We start from the raw sequence: 15572 nt of genomic DNA, 5'->3' as shown, positions 1-15572 counted from the left end.
TTAGCGAGTGGCTCACCAATAAGATTTACTAGCGGTCATATGGGCTCAAGTTTCCAGAGCCGATGTAGCTTCTCTCTTGTGAACAAACTGATGGCTCAGGCCAAGAGACCGATAGCCGTGAATCCGAACACGATGAACAGCAGCCGGTCAACAGCTTCTGCCAAAAGAAGCCAGCGCCTCCTTCGATCCCGGCTGTCGTCGAATGTCAGCGGGTGTAGCGTATCTCGTGGTCGCGAAGGCGTCTCTTGCTCGTGGTTGCTTAGGCAAAGAACAGTTCCGGCTGTTCCAGACAGGGCGCGATGAAGGAAGTCCGGAACTCTGACTCCTGTCCTAGAAGACAGCAGGTTCAGAACGAAAATGTTGCCGGCTGCAGTGAACACTTGCATGACCGCCGCCATACCCAGGAAGAGCACTGTGAGAAAGAGAGAAATCATCGTTTGTAGCCTGATGCGGCCGTATTGGCGCTCTTGAAGGAGTTCAGAGCTTATTATTCCTGATCGGAATGTCCAACAGCGCCGAGACAATAGAGTACTTTCCGGGCCACTGTCCATGCTCCAAAAACCAACGACGTGCTCTGCGAGCTAGTCTCAGCTGCTTGATTGGCAGACCACACTCAAGCGAAAATATCACTGGATCTCGGCCTAGGCACTCTTTCATGCATGCACAAGGGCCAAGGCCTCAAAAGCACATTTGTACTTTTACAGGTGACTCTGCTGTGCGAACGCCAGTGCTTGTCAGAGAATTTTCCTATGCGAGTATGTCCACACTGACTGCATCTTCATCATTTTACTGCTCTCTCCATTTTCTTATCTGTATTTCCCTTTCCCTTTCCCAAGTGTAGGGTAGCCAACTGGGCACGCTCTTGTCCTTGTTGTTCCTCTGCCCAAGCGGCACTTACCCGCCGTAGGGAATCGGACAAGAATCATATTTACTAGCAAAACAATGTTTATAGGAGATCATTGGCGCGTTAACTTCTTCGACACCTACTATAGCCAATGATATGCTGCACTTTGTTTCCTTTCTTGAAAAGCACGAACTATGGACTAGGAGACTTTGTACCTTTGTTCGGAAAGTGCAGAGACTCGACGATATTGTATTCGCTGTGAGTGCAGGGAATCATTACAATATGTCATTCCGCGCGCGCGCGCGTGTGTGTGTGTGTGCGTGTTGACGGCGCAAAACCAACCATGCACTCACATATGTTCGACGTGGCCACCGGCGGTCCGAAGGACGTCGTCATCCTCTCTAGCATTACCGCGACCACCAGGAAGTTCAGGCCGGCGAGCGTAAGCCTACGGTCTGAACCTGGAGGCATCCAGAAGGCAGTGAGCATCACCAGCGTCACGGCCACCAAGGGTACGTTGACGGCGTAGCGGTGGCGCTTGGAGAACCTCCTCAATTGGAACGACACATCCAGGAACGACCTGCCGTGAGAAAGTCCCGGTAACAGTAGTAATATTGTAAAGACTATCTTGGAGGGCAAGATGCCATGGGCCGATAGATGGAACTACACCATGCACAAATATCGCTGAAGCAAGTTAAAGTGCTTCGGACAGACTATCCGCAGTTTTGCCAGATCAACCTATCTTTGTCAAAGATGGCCTTGAGATCCTCGGTGTGTTATATTTATGCGGTTAGTGGAGTGACCATTGGAGTATAACATCATCCCGGATGATGTGGCACGTCAACGTCACGCGCATTCAATTAGGACGTTTCAGCAGAGAAAACTAAGTTTATTCACACCTCTGATACTACTATCCCCTTTTTTGTCACGTTTATAATCCGGTATATATATTGGAAATGTTTCCAAACCCGATTGCTGGTTCTTCTTCGATATTTAGTTGGCATTCAGTTGACAAAAACGGAAAGGAATTCATAGGAAAACATTCAGAGGCCTTCCCCTGTCGAGAAAATACGGGTAAGCGAAGCTTGCGGCAAGACGACTCCGTCGCATGCGTTTCGCTTCGTTTGCCCTAAACTCAAGGTCGGCGGCTCTTGGCTGCCGTTTGGCCTCAACATAGCGCTTCCGCAACTCGGGGTCCGCGGCTCTTCGCTGACGTTTCACCTGGGCTTCGTAATTTCTCACGCTAGAATCGGCACATTGACGACGAGCCCTTTCCCGATCGAATTCGCGGCGCCGTTGTTCAAACACGCACTGTTCCTCGGCAGAACGCACCCCGCGTGGACTTCCCATCCTGTCGTCGAAACTCATCTGAGACGAGGGAAGCCCCGCGGAATGTGCGCCAACCCCCTCTCCTTTCCTTTCCCTCCCCGCGACACACCAAACGACCCTGATTGGTCGGATTCCTTTCTGTCTTTTTTTCTTGTCCCTGGCGCATACCAGGGTATCCCTGGCTCATACACGCATTGCCAATGGGGGTATGCACCACACGTGATTTTATTATCGTTAATCGGGACGTAACTGACGAGCATGTGACGTCATTGATGTTACGGCCTATAAGTCATGCTAGTTATACGTTCGTACCCATCCCTGCCAATTTTGGTATATACCGAGTGAACGGGACGCGAGTTTTCGACAGGTTTTAGATAGGCTTTCAGCGTGGCACCGCCACCGCCGACACTTCTGAGAAAATTCAAGGTTCGCTTGAAAAAGAAAAAAAGAAAACACACACCCGCATTTACTAGCACTTGGCATGACGCCCTTGAGGTGGTCGTATATATTTAGATAGATAAATCCTGTATATTAGAGATGTATGCCTCATGTATGCCTTGTTAAGCTATCCATGCAACCGAAAGCATAAAACGTACACATAAATTTCGCGAGCAGCTGTAACTGGTTTGTACCAAAAATACGAATCAATTATGGTCGTCAGATGCTTTATTATTGATTACCATTTCTGTTAAATTCATGCAATGGTTTTGTCCTCTAAGAGAGTGAATAATGTTTGATTTTGCCTTTATAATCTACCTTAGATGGCAGGTTGTAAGATACTTTTATTTTAATTGTTTTTCTTGCTGGATTTTCCAGTTTTTGTTCCGGCTGCATAAATTGCTACTTTGTAGTTATTGTTATGTATGTTCATATACGCCAATATTTTTAGGGGGAGTAGACCCTCGTCAAGTCTGAGGAAGGCGTTTTGTCTACGTCCCAAGCATCAACTCAATGATGTAAATAAAAGTTTCGGTCTGTCTGTCTATTCTCCCAGCAAGACACTCCAGATTGCACGGGCAACCCATGGAACGACACATTTGTACAGACACGGATCTAACGTGCACACCATCCGTAGTTTACTCAACTTACTTTTGTGAATGTGTCAATAAATGTACAGTTGAAGCATAGTAAGTAGTTGAAGGAAACCATAATGTTTTTTTTTTTACAGCTGTCATTATCTATATTCGAAGGACCATGTAACTTTATTATTCTTTTTTGGTGACGAGTGCACTCACCTGTTGAATTCCGTGCGATTGGCGTAGGAAATATCGGTGATGTCCCACTCCGTGTTCCCGGCTTCCTGGAACTCTTCCCAGACATCGCCTTTTACCAGCTTCACCTCGTTACTGTCATACGTGTCCGACGCCACACGAATAGTGCAGACCTGCAAACGGCACCGTAGCAGAAGTGAGAGCGTGTATTTGCTACAGTGCCGTTTGCACCGTAGCAGAACACGCGCGAAGTCGAGAATAGGGAAGAAAATTTACTCTTTGAATGACAATTCGGGATCTTCAGGGCCGCATTGCCAGCCATCGCATCTACCTAAACAAGCCCTCGATCAAAAAGCAGACGTTGTCCTAGTGCTGAAGCGAAAGTATCTAGTACAACTCACATAACTATTCCTCTTTAATTAATGTGACCTGCGGTGACTTTTGTCCCGTCTTTTCTCATTCCTCCTTACCATTCCATGTTTCTATCTTGGTTTTTCTCCTCTCCTTCCTGAACAGTACGTAACCTTTGGGACCTTTATGGTGTCATTTGCCAGCCTGCTTTTCCCCATTCTTCACCTCTCTGTCATCAATCAATCAATCAGTCAATCAATTAATCAATCAAATGCTCACTACAGGAACAGCTACAGTGCCTTTGTACTGGTACACTTGAATAGTATCTATGCAAAAATGCAAATGTCCTAGACAAAACAATTTCAGGGAGAGACACAAACAGGGAATAAGAAAACAAAGATGCTGGCGTAAAAGGGAGTACATCATACAAATTGGTTATCTACACATGAACAAAACACAGGAAAGGAATTTGGAAATATATAGATCAAGGTAGAATACTTCTTAGATATTTTTTGCAGTCGAGCCATAGAACAGGGACTATACTGCAACAAGATCATGAAGAAAACGCGTAATAATAATAATAATAATAATAATAATAATAATAATAATAATAATAATAATAATAATAATAAGAAGAAGAAGAAGAAGAAGAAGAAGAAGAAGTTATCTATTTAACGCGGAAAAATCCTAAGGTCTTAGGGCTGGCACACGAGTACATTACCAATTTATTTTTTCTGCAGGAGAATGTAAGCAAAATAACGAGGCAAAGATAAATAATTAACTAGGTATAATTCGAGGGAAAACAGATAATATTATGAAAATACAGTTATGAAAAAGGACAGTTTACAATCAATAAAACGCGACGTAATTTCGCCAATAAACGAGGAGAGTAAGACGAACAATGCGGGTCAATTACTGTGATGCAACAGTGCCAAACTCGGAAGTAAACAGTCACTGCGACTCAGAAAAATATCAATATCAAGTTAAGTACTATAAACAATTGGTATTTTGTGCACAGTTCGACAATGCTGCTACTACTACTACTACTACTACTACTACTACTACTACTACTACTACTACTACTACTACTACTACTACTACTACTACTACTACTACTACTACTACTACTACTACTACTACTGCTAATATAATATTAATAATAATACTTAACAATATATTGGTCTTTTAATTCTGCCATCGCGCTTTTTAAATGGCTTTCTCCATAGCAAGGTTGATAAATACCTGCTCGTTAGTCTGGAACTTGGCACCACCGACGGGGCAGGGCAACTTGAACTTGGCAGAGAAATAGGTCCAAACCGTGCCATCGGAATCTATGGTGAAAAAATTCTTCCACTGGTCGAGATCGTGGCTCACCCTGCAGAGGTAGCGATGCCAACCATGCAGACCCACAGTTGTGAGCAATGTGAAAGAGAACATCCAAATTTCTTTCAAAAGACCACACAGGCTAAGCACACATATACCCCGCATAAGAGTCTTTAATGAGACTGAGGACTCATTCACACCGGCGACTGGCAGAGTCGCGCGACCAAGTCGGTCGCAAATGGTCGCTTTGGTCGAAAAGCGACTTTTTCTGGGGGGTCAGTCGCTCACTGTTCAGTTTTTAATTGACGCAACAGCAGTCGCAACGCTGTTGAACCAATCAGATGCGCAGGAGCGGGACGTCTGCACACGCCGACGCTTATTTTACAAGGTGACAACGGCCCGAGCATACGCGAACGTCATCATTCTCGAGACAATTCGGTGTAATGACGGGCAGGTCTTGTTCGCCGGTGGAAACAACGGTCGCCGGTAATCGCTCCTTGCTCTCCAGTCACAATCGATGGCACGACCTCTCAATCAACAGTGTGATGAGCCCTAAATAGTGAAATGAAAAGCTACTTGTTACAAGTTCTTAGATTTCAGTTCTCGCTGAATAAGAGTAATCGTCGTTTAAGGACGGCTTCGTAGTCAAAATGTTCAACGAAAGCGCGTCGGGCGAGGGAGGTGCAGGATCAAAATGAAACGAACACTCGCTTATAATGTTGAAAGGAACAAAACGTATAATTGGCGTTGCGGGTCAGCTATTCGCGAATGTCTTTCGGGTTGCTCTTTATCGTTAACAAGAGACTTGTGATGGTGTCAAAACGTCAATAATACGCTTTGTTTCTTGCAACCTTAGGCAAATGCTCGCCTTGTTTTCATCAAAAAAACTAATTCTGTGCTCCCGGTCCGGTTACTTGCGTCTGTACGTACACTTGGCTACTCAACAAGAGGACTTAAGGTGGCTGATGGATGCACAGGGGCCCAGGACCCCATCAGGATCGTTTAGCTTTAGTCCTACAGCTGCTCGACATTTCTATGTCTCAATACATAAAACCTGAATTGAATCGAATGAAGAGCATAGCACAAAGAAGAAAGAGGGGGGAGAGGGAAGGCTTGCAGTGCGCATATATACGGGTTGCTGCCCGCCACGCCTACAATCAATCACTGAGCCCAGCCACCTTATGAATTCGTAGCAATGTCTGCATTGCTCCGTGAGCGTTCGGAGCATAATGTTGTGATCCCACAGCCTTTAACTCTGAACATAGCTCTAATTCAGTCGGTTTAGCACAGTCTGTACATAGTGGCGCACTACCTCGTAATGTGTACAAAAACACAAGGCGTGGTATACTGTCTCTTAGTTGTTCCACGTGTGCTGCCATGGCTCGGCGTGCTGCCATTTTAATGAGTAATGAGTCAGATTTTGTAAAAGCCAACTCCACAGCGAGAGGCAGCGCAGTAAATTTCCGTGGAAGCGAAGTATAGGTCTCACGAAGAATAGCGTGCTGTGCTTCTGAGGTTTCGGGTTTGATTGCCTTCTGAAGAGACCGCATGCAGATGGAAGTGAAATGCATAAACGCTTGTTTACTGAGTTTTTAGTGCCCTTTAGGGAAGCGTAGGCGTTCAAATTTAATTCGGAGCCCTATACTGTGCCACATTTCATGCATAACCAGATTATTTCGTTGGGCTGTAAACTACCATAACTTATCTTAAGTTTATTATTTTGCATACCGTATAAAACGCGATCCGCGTTTTCCTCAAGACGCGTAGACGTCTTCTGCCGCTAAAGAATTTATACATAAAGTTGCGCAATAACTTCAGCATATAAGGACCGTGGGAATGTTGCAAACATTGAATGCAAGAAAAATATATTTGGTTTTGAATCGCGGCATTCGATTCGTGATACTGATATTCGATTTCTTCGAATTTTTGCTTATGGCTTAGCATGCGGAGTAATCACAAATTACTGGAGCCAAGAAAAAAAATGCGTTCCTTCGTATTGTCAACCGACCACTTTCACGGCCAGTTTTAGAAAAAGTAAGGGTTATCGTCATGCATTCCTAATTCACAAGCTGTTGAGTTCAACTAACTCTCATCTAGCATCGCCCTGCACTGGAAGGAAATAAATAAGACTTCTTGTATTGCCTTACCTATTCGTATTGGATTCCACAATTGATGTACATGCTTTTTTGTGTGTGTTTATGTTTGACCCCATTAGAAATTCTATCACTCTTCGCAGATCCCTAAAACTTACGCGTTGAGAAGGTCCACTTCGGGCGACCATATTTGTCTCGTGTCAACGTGGATGTGCAGGCAGTTGTCGTATTCCTCCTTGTTCCAAGTCAACCGATGATCGTGCCAGTACTGCGGCATGCAACGAGCAACGTTCACGAATGAGTACCACTGACAAAAATTCCCATTTTGCATTTTTCGCTTGCTTTTTTCATCAGCGTCATAAGTTCTTATTTAAAAGTTTGGTGATATTACAGGCATTTAATATGCGGAAGGAGGCCAATAGTCAACGACTGTATCGGGACCTCCCGAGGAAAAAAGACAATTATGAAGGTTAGCAACTCAAAGAAACAGTAGCATATCGATAAGTATGCTACTGTACAATGAAAAAAAAAAGAACGTCAACAGAACAAAATAGAAAATTATTCACAAGAATAACAAGGTTTTAGCGTATGTCATGGTCGCAAGGCAAATCCCAGCGTAACATAAAAATTGCATAGATATGAAAAAATACAATAATTTAGTCATATTTTAGAAGAGCACTCATGAAAAAAAAACGATGTAATAAACCTTATCGTTAGTCGTCTGTCCATAAGTGCATATTTAGTTCTTTTAAATCAGTATGAAGATCTGCATTTTTCATTATCAGTGGCAGCATGTTCCATATCGATATGAAAGTGAATTCTACAATCTGCTTAGCATAGTTAGTGCGGACCCTCGATAAAAGAGAAATGTTATTCAACGCGAATCTGGTGGTGCTACAAATCACCAGGTTAGATGGTGAAAACGGGATCGGTGGTGGCTGATTATTCACAAACCTAAGATGTACCTAAAATACCTAAGCCAAACTTTTTTATTGCGATAGCAATTATATGGACACTCCAAAGCAGATTTCTGCCGTCGGCGTCGCCGTCGCCGTTGCCGTCGCCGTCGCCGTGAGGTTCCGTATGACGTCAATGGAGATGAAATCGTCGCCGCGTGCCGCCGAACGCTGTATGTGCGAGTGAAAGGGCGCGAGGGACGCGCGCTTTCAGGGGGAGTGAACGCACGGCGGAGAACAAACGCGCGTTCTGTGCCGTGCTCCTTTAAGGGCTGCAGAAGTAGGCGTCTCTTTCCTCCTTTACAATCATCATATATGTAGATCAAACGCGCCTTCTTCTGACGCACGAAAGGCCGTGGCGGGGGGGGGGGGGGGGGGGGGATGGAAGGGAGCGGACGTTTAGCTGCGGCACCAAGTGCCTATTTATATCAGAGGCTCCGTCAACAGTCACCAACGCCACGCGCATTTTGTGCGAACGCGGGCAAAACGCCGACGGCGTCGACAACAGTTCTGCGTGTTGCCGGTGCTGCTGCATGTCCAAGTTTATACAGCTGATAAAGCTACTATCATTACTTCGTATAGCTCTCTACAAATTTGCTATCGCAATTGATGCTTCGCCTTTCAGGCGAAACTGCGACAACTTTTTTAATGTAACAAATATATTACATTCAGCCAGTATTGTCACATTTCCTTTTCTTTGTTACAATGAATAGTTATATGTTCTTCGGACGTCATATGGTACGCTTATAGGTACTTTAAACGCGCATAAAAATATGTATAGTCTTATGCCGTCATAGTTTAGACTATTTGCCTATAAAGATATATATGGCGTTCAGTTGGCATGGTTATATCGTATATCCTTTATTCTTGCATACAGATACATGGCACTTAGCTGTCATGTTTCATTTGTAAATAAATAAAGGAAATAAATGTAGGAGATCACTTACCACGCCCATCCACAGTACACCCGTAAACCAGTCGTTCTGACCCCTCTGAAAATGAGATAAGCATATTTTATTTGTTTGTTCAATTTGATGCACTTATTTGTCAATCCAACAAAAAATTAAACTATAGAAATCATTGGCGGAATCAACTATTTCTTTTTTCAGTGATCTGAAGAATAAATTACGGCTGGCAAATAAACTGGCTTTAGATAAACGTCATATTCTAATTGAATGAAAATTGAAATTTAAGTTGAAGAAAAACAAATCCCCCTCAGGTGGCTGCCAAACGCACGACTTTCGAGTGGCGCTGACGAATACTGCTAAAGCTGGCTGAGAGATGCGCGTACGTAAATACTCAAGAAAGCGGACGGCTCAAATCATTGGTAGGTTGTCTTTTCTTCCCCTTTCTATTTCCTGTTTCTTTATTAAGAACGCGAATATTATCGCCAACTGAACTGACATTCATATTTATTTCTATACTATAAATAAACCATACTATTCTATAAATAAACAACAAAGTAAATAATTTTCGCATTGTTGTTTAGTTTCATTGTCTCATGTCTTCGTACATAGTACATAGTACCTCAGTTCTCCTGGTTCTACTCGCTCTGCTCGCACTACGCCACCTACCGCTTCATCCATTTTTTGTGAACTACTTTCTTCAGCAATAAGATTCTCCTCGGCGACCCAAAGCTATTGTGCCACATTTCACCTAATGCACTGCCGGCAAAGGATTAAAGTTAGTGTAGATTTCTATCTATGCTCTGTGCAAATGGTTTCATCCAAAGCCAATATAGTAAGGACACCATTTCAATATTGTAATAATGACGTTGATACTAATCACAACAACTTGCTGAGTGCATCGAAATTTTTTGTGAACACTGTACACGTAGAAAGATCGTCAGCTGCGCGTGTTAGTAAGGTGCCATAGAGAAGAAAAAAAGAGGTCGTGGGAATCCCGCGCATAGTGGGACGCAGGGTTAAGCGAAGCGCTCTTCGATGCTGGCCCAAGTACTAAAGCAAAGATCACGTAAACGTGGCGTTTACGTCACGTTTACGTGATCTCTGAAAGCTTTGCTTTCTGAAAGCTTTCTCATGCTCAAAGCTTTCAAGAGCATGAGAAAGCTGCATGAGAGAGCATGATAAGAGAGCATGAGAATGTCTCGTTCATGCTCTCTGAAAGCCAAGCTTTCAGAGAGCATGAACGAGACATTAACGGTGTCGTTGTCCTGTCTTTCTGTGCCTCTTCCTTCGGCGTTCTCTTTAGCTCTGACTCTACACATAGCTGTTCCATCATCCATATCCATGAAGAGAGAGAAAAAGTCTGGTGATGTTATCACCGGTGCAATGGCAGCGTGCATCACACACATGCCCTTGGCCATTCTCGATTCTTCCATGTCACTACAATATGACAGTATGAAAGGCAGAAGAGTTCAGCCTAAGGTACATTCGTCTAGACAGCTATACTCCAGGCCAGAAAAAGAGGAAGAGGGAAATAAAGTCGAACTAGATGAGTGAGGGTGACGACCGAGGAAAGAGGCAAAATACATGACGGGCAAACCTAGAGTCCAGACCCATAAGGGGTCATTGGTGTGATTGCAGATCTAGTTTTCGGGCCATCTATAGATCCATCAAATGTGACGCTTTGTATTAGTAATGCTTTCTTACGACGTGCATGATGCTCTTGAACATGAGGGCAGCTTTTACGACGGTAGGCTCGGAGGTGTTGTTCGTGGGCCTGGACGTCGCGTCGTAGTTCCTCTCTTGAAAGAGCAGCCGCCGAATGCGCTCTGAAGTGTGTTCGTAGCTGCCGTCATTATCGTTTCCTGTGAACAAGAACAGTACGTTTTCCTTTTGCGCCTTTCCCTGTTGAGATACAGGCCGGCATTTGGCGAATATTGTTGACAACACAACACAGACACTTAAACAAGCGCCAAGCACACACATAGGCAAAAACATGCACCCAAACAATGCACAGACACACACACACACACATAAGCACACAAGCACAGCAAGATGTACAGGCAGAGTAAAAAATTTACGCAATGAGGGCACTGCAATAAAGTCCAATATCAGCTCATGAACAGTTTTTAGCTTGCAGCCAAATAAACAATAAAGCACTAGGTAGGCCCCATACAGCAGCACACGTAGCATGTTTTAAATATCGTGGTGCCTTTTCTCAGATCCCCTGTTCCGTAAACTTTCGGCCCTGCCTTATACGTACAAACTTTTGACAAGAGCTATAGTTAAATTTTCAAACTGGTCGTTGTGTGGTCCAATGCTTTCCAGAAGGCCGATGATCAACTAGACGCGCAACGGTGGCACGATGGCCGGTTAAGAAGCCACAAATTAAGGCACGCCACTCAACATACCAGTAACCAAACTCTTCATTAAATCACAACTACGCAAACAGATGCCCAAAAAATAGGCGAAATATTTACTTACACACGGAGAGGCACGCAATAGTTCAGCGTAAGCCCGCTAGGTGGAGAGAAGTAATTAAACGGAAAATGACAACAGATCAATGAATAAGAAACATTTCCCTCATGCCAACGCATTTCCCTACAACATAATACACACACACACGGGTAAAATTTACGCAATGAGGCTACTGTAATAAAGTCCAATATCAGCTCAGTTTTTAGCTTGCGGCCATATAAACAATAAAGCACTGTATACTTCCAAACTACCTCTTAAGATCCAACAAAATTGACCACAACTTTTGCAAATGCGGAAAACCTGCACAAAATATTGATGACCAGCTCAAAGACTGCCCCCTAACAAGAAAGGAAAGACTACTCCTGACACGCGAATTGTCGTTGTACTTGAGCGTTGTAATTGAGCGTTGTACTTCCTCCGGGTAACGATGCCGGTGAGCAGGAATGTTCCAGGCCGAACACCCTACTGCTACCACTGTGTCCAACGAGGTGGACAGTCAGAGTAATATCAATGGACAGGTTCGTTAAGAACTATGAAAGGGTGCAGGCGACTTTGCAGGAACTGGTACAAGTTCAAAGCTCTCTCAGTAGCAGCAGCAAGACAGCCATAAAAGAATATGAGAAAGTATTAAAGAAGTTTGAAACTTTATTGGGTATCAACGTTTCTATAGCCCTGCTTGGCCCATGCGAGGAATTTGCGAGGATGCTTCGACGCCCAGTTTACCGCGCTGCAGGAGCAAAAGAAGCAGCAGAGGCTCTTTGTGACCGCTTGTCAGGGTTTATTGTCTGACGCCTCATTTGACGTCCTATATGGCAGCAGACGAACTCAAGAGCAACAGAGTTAGGTCTAAGGAACCTCGTATGCCTAGATTTTCGCAACCGCCCAGAAGGCTTCAATTCACATACAAGCCTGTGGAGCCTGCAGCGCTTGACGGCAAGTCATCACAGAGAAAATAGTTTTTTGCCGCTATCGATCGTATTACCAGTGAGATCCGACGGCGATTTGAACAGCCTGGCATGGAGTAGCTGATTAGCCTCAAGCATTTTGACTGACGCTGCTGAAGCCTGAAGGTCGAAACTTCGCGGCAAAGGACCTAAATGAGCTTTTAGGAGCACACGCTGCAGATTTTGACATCAGCTGGCTTTCAACGCAACTCATGCTTCTCTCAACGCTCCTGCGTGTCGAGGGTCCGGCCGCAAGTGAACGCATTTTACAAATTCTGCAGGGGAAGTCTGCAGATATGCGTAAGATGATGGACCAGGTTGTCCGGTACCTGCAACTTCTGTTTTCTGTGCGTCAGCTGCTTCAGGAGAGCGATCTGTCAGTGCTCTGAGGCGGGTAAAAACATTTCTGCGCAAACGAATGACGCAGAGGAGGCTGACACACCTTTTCCTCCTCCAGGTGCACAAGAAGAGAACTACGGAACTGCACTGAATGCCGTTATGAAAGAGTTCGTCTCTAGAATGGCAGAGCAAATGGCGACATTCGGCCTCCTTTGACAACCTCTCCTGCCCAACGCCCTAGCTGTTGTCATGTCGGTCATGAAGCTCGTCAATATGCAATAATAGCTTTGTAACTAGTGCCTACTTTCTAGTCTAATTGTAGCACATTTGTGTAATTGTGTCAGTTCACATTTGCTTCACTGCGGAAGCGGATGCAGAAATATTAAAAATGATTATTCGCAGATTGCGAAACCGTTTTGCGATTTGCGCAGTCTGCGCAGGTTTTCAGTACTTCTGAAATTTTCAACCATTTTTAAAGTGTATACCAATGTAGAATAAGCAAGAATGCAAATACGGAAAATTTAACGTCGCTAAAATAAATTAAAACATTAATGAGTACACTAGTTATTAAAATAATAAAATGTAGTGTAAATAAATAAGAATTCGCAAATATTGAGAAAAAAATAATAAACACAGCATACAAAGACGACAATGCTTGCCCCCCCCCCCTCCCATTTCCAAAAACGTTCCGGAGTCCCTGATTGGATTAATCAATAGAATCTCCAACAAGAGGAGCGGTCTAAATGAGGACAATCTCCTGCGGCTATTCCACGCATTCCTCATGAGTCACATCATTTACGTGGCTGCAATGCGCAAGTGGTACGCGTCTGAAAGGCACAAGCTGGACACGCTCATCCGTAAAAGCATGAAAAAAGTGATAGGAGTACCAATAAACGCCAGCACGGACCGCCTTCTTCAACTAGGTGTACATAAAACACTCAACGAAATCATCGAAGCTCCGGAAACGGCTCAAGTATCACGATTCTCTAACATCCCTGCGAGGAGGGAGATTCTCGAGGACGTTTACATCAATAAGTCTCACACGCTACGACTTCATCCACTCAAATGCCAGTGACGACGTCTTCACAGTACGCTCAGTTTCAACCGCATACACAGTCAAACGCCAGGATTTAACTCATCTGGATTGCCCCGGTCTACTGCACATTGGAATGATTTTCCGGACAGCATAGTATCCATGTCGATCCACGAAACATTTCACACTAACCAGAATGCGCTGTACTCCTAATATTGTATAACAATGTTTCAGCGCATTACAACTCTGTAACCTTTGTATGTACTACTTACGTTACGTTTGTATTTGATGTTAACTTTTTACTACTCCGTATATTATGTTACCCCCCTAACTCAATGCCTTTCAATGGAACAATAAGGTTGTCGTGAACAAATAAATAAAACATAACGCACTTAAATGAAAGCTTTAAGTGCGACTGTAAACAGCAGCAGTTCAACAGAAGACAACGTCACGATGATGACAATGATACAACGATCATGACATGACGGCGATGACACCATGTATGACAGGAAGTGGGACCGCATGACGGAGAAGATTTCAGAAGAACGGGCAACGATGACATCTTCGTGACTACGACTCCACAACAGCCTCGATGACGACGACGATGATGATATCTTAATTTATTCTTTTTTTTTTGCGACATGAGGCACAATCGAACCCCCGCGACAGACCTTCGTATGTGCTGTTCTTTTCTGCGTCATCATGCGAAAATTTATAAGGTTAAAAATAAACGAATACGTTCTCGTAGACATCGTGGTCGCTGTGGCAATGCGGTTTCTTCTAACGACTACTCGCAAAGCAGCGTCGAACTTATTCGCCGATGAATGGGTTGTACTGAAGCCATGGCGAGCGCCATTGTAAATATGTCGAGATAAATGGGCCTGCTTACCGTCTTGGGCAGCCAGGACAGTACCGATAAATAAAGCAAGATGAAAGAGAGAGCTGTGTACTTCCATCGATGGCTGTTCAGCTGGCGCCCTGCCGAGAAAAGAACGACTGTATTGCGCCTTAGGGCGTTGCTGACCGACATCGTCGACTTCCCACAGGAGGCGTTAGGTCGTCTGTCTTGGGTTTCAGCGGTTCTCGAGCTATATACCGTATCTTCCAGCCAACAGGTCGCCTTCATCCTTCAGAAACAGCGAACTTGAATAACTTTTGTCAAGTGAATACGAAATTCTTATTGCAAGCAGCCCGCCAGGGTGTGGCGTTGCGCTGATGAGCTCGAAGTCCCGGCGTCAATTTCGGCCACAGTGGCTGCATTCCCGCGGTGTCCGAACGCACAACTGCTCGTGAATCAGGGACTCGACAGAAGTGCGGGTGAGCAAATATGATTTCGAGCGTATGAAACGACGCTCAGCCAAAATACCGCATTCGCGCGACACTGTTATTACGTGTGACGCATTCTTCGCAAAGTTCTGTTCTTGAAAATATGACCTTGAAGTATACAGTATGGGAAAGGGAAGACCTTTAAGAAGACCTACCTCTTAAAGGGAAGACCTGATTAGTATTTAACTAATTTAAACAGAACGTTCCATCAACTGCCTACGGATAAACGTATTAGGTGCGGCCTGTTAGGCAGACCTATAAAGTTAAATATTGCCCGAACAAGGAGACACGTTTTCCTCAAACCTTGACGGCACAGGCCTTGACAGACAAGCTTCGTCGCCAAAAGTTGGCTGAGGATTCTATTGTTCGGTCACTGTTGAACACTTACAAGTGTCTCTCTTCCCCGTGATCTTTGTTCTCAGTTGGATTTCTGTATGTGA

At 44.4% G+C, this 15572-nt stretch overlaps 1 protein-coding gene across 1 annotated transcript; it reads right to left on the bottom strand.

The window, feature by feature from the left end:
* On the bottom strand, positions 1–14878 carry LOC119466120 (neuronal acetylcholine receptor subunit beta-2). Its single transcript, XM_037726609.2, has 8 exons — positions 14696–14878; positions 10720–10877; positions 9055–9099; positions 7310–7419; positions 4978–5110; positions 3409–3557; positions 1198–1424; positions 1–412 (listed from the first exon to the last, which is right to left on the bottom strand). The coding sequence occupies exons 1-8, from the start codon at positions 14760–14762 to the stop codon at positions 96–98; spliced, it is 1206 nt and encodes a 401-aa protein (XP_037582537.1). The 5' UTR covers positions 14763–14878; the 3' UTR covers positions 1–95.
* Between the last annotated feature and the right edge of the window lie 694 nt (positions 14879–15572).

Source organism: Dermacentor silvarum, chromosome 10, assembly GCF_013339745.2.
Source record: "Dermacentor silvarum isolate Dsil-2018 chromosome 10, BIME_Dsil_1.4, whole genome shotgun sequence".
Taxonomy (NCBI): domain Eukaryota; kingdom Metazoa; phylum Arthropoda; class Arachnida; order Ixodida; family Ixodidae; genus Dermacentor; species Dermacentor silvarum.
The sequence above is the reverse complement of the archived record's forward strand: the minus strand, read 5'-3'. Positions and strand labels throughout refer to the sequence as shown.